The 4,888-nt window shown below is 39.0% G+C and overlaps 1 protein-coding gene across 1 annotated transcript; it reads left to right on the forward strand.

The window, feature by feature from the left end:
* Positions 1 to 272: 272 nt before the first annotated feature.
* On the forward strand, positions 273 to 4,194 carry LOC117535918. The gene is made up of 9 exons (XM_034200581.1): positions 273 to 333; positions 941 to 1,051; positions 1,157 to 1,213; positions 1,332 to 1,400; positions 1,642 to 1,773; positions 1,882 to 1,971; positions 2,075 to 2,103; positions 2,403 to 2,471; positions 4,066 to 4,194. Exons 1-9 carry the CDS (start codon positions 273 to 275, stop codon positions 4,192 to 4,194), a joined length of 747 nt encoding a protein of 248 aa, XP_034056472.1.
* Positions 4,195 to 4,888: the final 694 nt, after the last annotated feature.

The following is a 4,888-nucleotide window of genomic DNA, read 5'->3' on the forward strand; positions in this document are numbered from 1 at the left end:
ACCAGGTCTCAGACCACTGTGTGTGCATTCAAACACCATTAGCAAGTCTGTTGCAACTACTCTATATATAATGCTATATGTACATTCTCTGTGCGGTTTTGCTGTAAGCACGTACCTTATCTGGTCAGCATCAGAGGGTAAAACCTCCAGAGCTCTGCTGCAGTTATTAACCACATCCTCACAGAAACACTATCAGTTCTCAGAAGAGAAATAAAGAAGCGGCAGGACAGAGACTCTGACAGTCGAGAGCCAGAGACCGAGAGAGAAGCACGATGTCTGAATTCAGAAGGATCCTAATGTCTTCATTCCTGATGCTGCTGCTCCACTTTACAGGTGAGGACGCAGAGAACACACTTTGAATAAAACATCTCTAATATCACTAACGGTGCTTTACTACGTGATGTTCCTTTAACTGAGAATGATGAGTTGTGTGTGTAACGTGGTGCCTTTAGTGAACTCTGTCTGTGTTTTTCAACAGCAGCAAAGTGGAAATCTTCCTTATTGGCTGTCAGAGTTGGAGATGAAGTAACTTTGCCTTGTGACAATGTGATACATGATCAGGATAACTGTGAGAGTATTAACTGGTACTTTGATTCAAGTAGTTCAGCAGCAGTAGAGCTGGTTCATCGTGGGCAGATTGGTAAAGAAGCCAAAGTTAAATCAGACAGACTTAGAGTTACAGAGAAATGTTCTCTAGGTATAAAGAAGGTCACAGAGGAGGATGTTGGACGTTTTTATTGTCAACAGTTCAAAGAATCTGTTAGAAAACAAGGTTCAGACTCTCAGGTTTACCTGTCTGTTGTTACCGGTGAGTATTTACATCATAATGTTTTCACACTCTATACAGAGCAATATAATACAACTTTTCAATAATTATGATTCCAGTGATGAAGTTAATGTTACTCTTGTTGTGTTTCTCTCACAATATCTCCATCTTCAGTGACTGAACATCACGACAATGATGAGGTGACGTTAAACTGCTCTGTGACGAGACGTGGACAGGGTGAACACACAGTGAAGTGGCTGCTTCAGGGTCAAGATGTGATTAAAGGTCACAGAGATATAGAGACATCACAGTCTTCCTGCTCTGCCTCTGTGACATTTCTGACTTCTCCTTTTAGTAACACATCACGGTTTGAGTTGTTTACTTGTGAAGTAACAGATAAGTTCACAGGAGAAGTACAGGTGTTTCTCTTCAGACCTCAGTCCTCAGGTGAGAACATGATCAGCTTTTTAAGTTACTTCAATCTGACACGGATAATCACCTTAAATATGTGTTTGTTTTACAGAAGTTGCAGACTAAATAGTTTGAGTTGTGTTTATTTGTTTAGATGAGGACACAAAACCAGCAACAACACCAACAAAAACAACAACAACAGCTAAACCCAACTTAAACTCAGGTAAGGTTTAATTTATGTACTTGTAAAGTGTGTGATGGTTACAGGACAGAACCACAGCTGTTTCTCTTCAGTCCTCAGGTGAGAATATGATGAGCTGTTTAAAATCATTCATCCTGAAATGAATAATTACATAAAATACGTTTGTGAAGCTAAGTTTTTAATATTTTTAGCATCATTCTGTCATGATAACGCTTATCATTCGCTTCATAACTGTACAGCACTGTGTTATTTTTTTATTAAGGTGATGTTACAAGGAAGGTGACTACAGTATTACCAACAACAACTAAATCAACATTGAAAGTGAGACCAGCATTAGAGACGACCAACACTGCATCTGAAAACAATCAAACAGAACAAGAGGACAAAAATCCAGGTAGTGACACATTTATTGTCAGAAAATACATGTTGTTGATTCAGAGTTTAAAGAGGAAGAGATAAAAGCCTCTGAGTATATGTAACTCTTCTAACTGCTCTCTTCCAGGTTGGTGGTGGTGGATCATCGTTGTGATCGTGGCTGTTGCAGCACTCACAATAATCACTGTGGCTGTCATCAGACGGAAGAGGACTCAAGGTGAGGACATTCACACATTATACTTTATGAACAACAAGCTTTTGATAAACCTGGATTTTAACTGTGGAAGATTAAGACAATTTTCTCTTTTTTTTCCTTTAAGGGACCAGAACAGAGACCGATGATGACATGGTGAGTTTTCAAATCGAAAAAACAACAAGAATGTCTGACTTTGTTATACAGAAAGCAAGAGGTCAAAAGATTGATTATTACATACATACACACATACATACATGCATACATACATACATACATACATACATACATACATACATACATACATACATACATACATACATACATACATACATACATACATACATACATACATACATACATACATACATACATACATACATACATACATACATACATACATACATACATACATACATACATACATAACTAATCAATACATTTTATTTGTGTAGGCTGATCCTGAAGATGGTGTTTCCTACGCCTCCATCAGCTACACCAGGAAGACCAACAGGAAAGCCAGGGTGAGCTGTCTCATTGATTACACTGGTGATGTTAATAAAGGAAGAAACTATTGATATGATTTAGAAGAATACCCTCCTTTATCATCTATTGTTCTGTAAATGGGACCATAGTATACATTTATTAACCTGTTAAACCCCAGGGTCCCCGTCGACAGGGACCCTGTTTTGTTTTTTTTACGACACTGTGTCTCGGGGGATCTTAATATTTAAGAACCTATTAATGTGTTATACCAGATTAACGGAAATAATCTCAGCTAATTGACGATACAAACCATTTTTACCAAAACAAAAACACAAGTCTCATAAGAAGCATCTAAATGACCCCTGAGCGAAAAATGCTAACGGACATTGGCACAGAACTCAAGATAAAAGTACCCTTATTACTTATTGTAGCTGCACATACAAGATATCCGATTAAAGCTGAGGTTCCACAGATTATTTAGGTATATAATATCATCACTGAGTCATCCGGACTCGCGACAGGAGAAGCAAATACAGACATCACAACACGTACCTTTACGGAGCTTCTAGGGAGATCGTCTCACCATAGCTGTCAATCTGATCAAAAGACGTGTTCAATGGCATTAAAACGAGAAAAAACGCGGCTGAATCGGTTAATCCATAGGTTTTTAACGTCTCTGTATAAAAAATAGATTTAATTTATAATCCATAATTCCATTTGTATGTAAAAATCGGAGAGCAAAAGTTAGCTGCTAATGGTAGCTACCAGAGTGTCTGCTGCTTCCGGTCTAGGCCAGCGCCGGTCTTGGCTAGGCGGCAGTCTCACACACACACATTACCAAATAAGGACTATGTGGGAGTTCCCCTCGATTCCATTGGCTCTGCAGAAAGAGATGTCACATGTTAAAATCCAGCAAGGGGGGCCAGAGATATGGAAAATCCACCCAAATGGCCAGAAGAGGTTTTTTTTTAGCTAAATCTGTCTAAAAAGGTCAAATATCACTTGTTTTGCATCAATCTTGATACAGGGTACTTATTATATGTTGTACTTTGGATTCCTAAAGCCTTTAGTCTACTAACCCATCATCCAAGGTTAGTTTTCACTATAAGTACAACATATATTTTGGACGGACACTATAATTTACAGTTTTTACCATGTTCAATCTGAATTTTCTTTAAAATAAAAAACATCTATATTGAATCTGACTTTTCTACATCCAACTCACAGGTTTATCATTACTTTGAGAAAAAAGATTATTAATGTAACCCTTTTAGAAGGGAAGATAAGGTCATTTGTTCTGGGAATGTCATTTTCAAGCCTGAAACCTGAAAAACAGGCTCGGGGTTTAACAGAGAAGAATTGAGAGATAGTCACCATAAACACACGGGGAGAATGTTTACTAAGGTAATAAATCAAGTGGGAAGTAGGGTAATTTCCTCATAGACTTCTATACAATCTGACTACTTTTTGGAACCAATGTGTTGCCCCCTGCTGGCCATGAGAGGGAATGCAGGTTTAATGCACTTCAAAAAGCTGAAGCAGAGGGAATGACTCAGTTGTTACATGACAGCAGAATCCGGACTTTCAGAACTCTTTTATTTGCATTTCATGAGATTTACTCTTTCTCTCCAGGCTCACCTTCATGATGATGATGAAGATGATGCAGTGACCTACAGCACTGTGAGAGCTCCCTCCTCTTCCTCTGCTGCCTCCGCTGTTCCCAGCCTCCTCTACGCCACCATCAACAAACAGAGAAAATAACACCATTCAATGATGTACTTACTGTTCTAAATTAAATGGCACGCTTTATTTAGAATTGTAAGCAGGGGTTTTTCTAGAAAGTTATAGTACGATGAATACTGTGGTGCTGATCTTGTATATACGTTTTATCAATTCTCATGAGAACATGACGCGCGAATACAAGATAGCGCTGCGCACGTAAACAACGCTTCCTAAAAACAAAGCTGTATCTGCCGTCTGACGCTCTATTTGACACAATATTCATATTTTGGCAGTAATTATAACATTTTTGTCGAACAGAAATATTGTTTTCTGGCATCACTTTAACATTTTTAACATATCAGCAGGAGAGGACTCTTTAAAGTAGAGACACTACATACTGATATACACCTGAACATCAGCAGGAGAGGACTCTTTAAAGTAGAGACACTACATACTGAGATACACCCGAACATCAGCAGGAGAGAACTCTTTAAAGTAGAGACACTACATACTGAGATACCTTATTCACACCAACGCAACTCCGGTTCAAGCTCCGTGCTAGAGCTTTTCAGGTTCAGAACCGGTTCTTCGGTTTAGCTCCGGCTCTTTTCACACGGCTCAGAGTCCGACTGGTGCTGTGTCATCGTTTGCGTCATGACGTAACCGTTTGCGTGCCTGCTTCATAAAGCCAAACCGCGCGGAAACCCCTCACAGCTGACACCGACAACAACAA

This window comes from Gymnodraco acuticeps, unplaced genomic scaffold, assembly GCF_902827175.1.
Source record: "Gymnodraco acuticeps unplaced genomic scaffold, fGymAcu1.1, whole genome shotgun sequence".
Lineage (NCBI taxonomy): Eukaryota > Metazoa > Chordata > Actinopteri > Perciformes > Bathydraconidae > Gymnodraco > Gymnodraco acuticeps.

Excerpts from the sequence above, each read along its gene's own strand:
- LOC117535918 (XM_034200581.1), top strand. The coding sequence starts at position 273 with ATGTCTGAATTCAGAAGGATCCTAATGTCTTCATTCCTGATGCTGCTG. Across the intron at positions 334-940 it reads GCTGCTGCTCCACTTTACAG|TGACTGAACATCACGACAAT; the intron begins GTGAGGACGCAG and ends CTCCATCTTCAG. Across the intron at positions 1,401-1,641 it reads TAAACCCAACTTAAACTCAG|GTGATGTTACAAGGAAGGTG; the intron begins GTAAGGTTTAAT and ends TTTTTTATTAAG.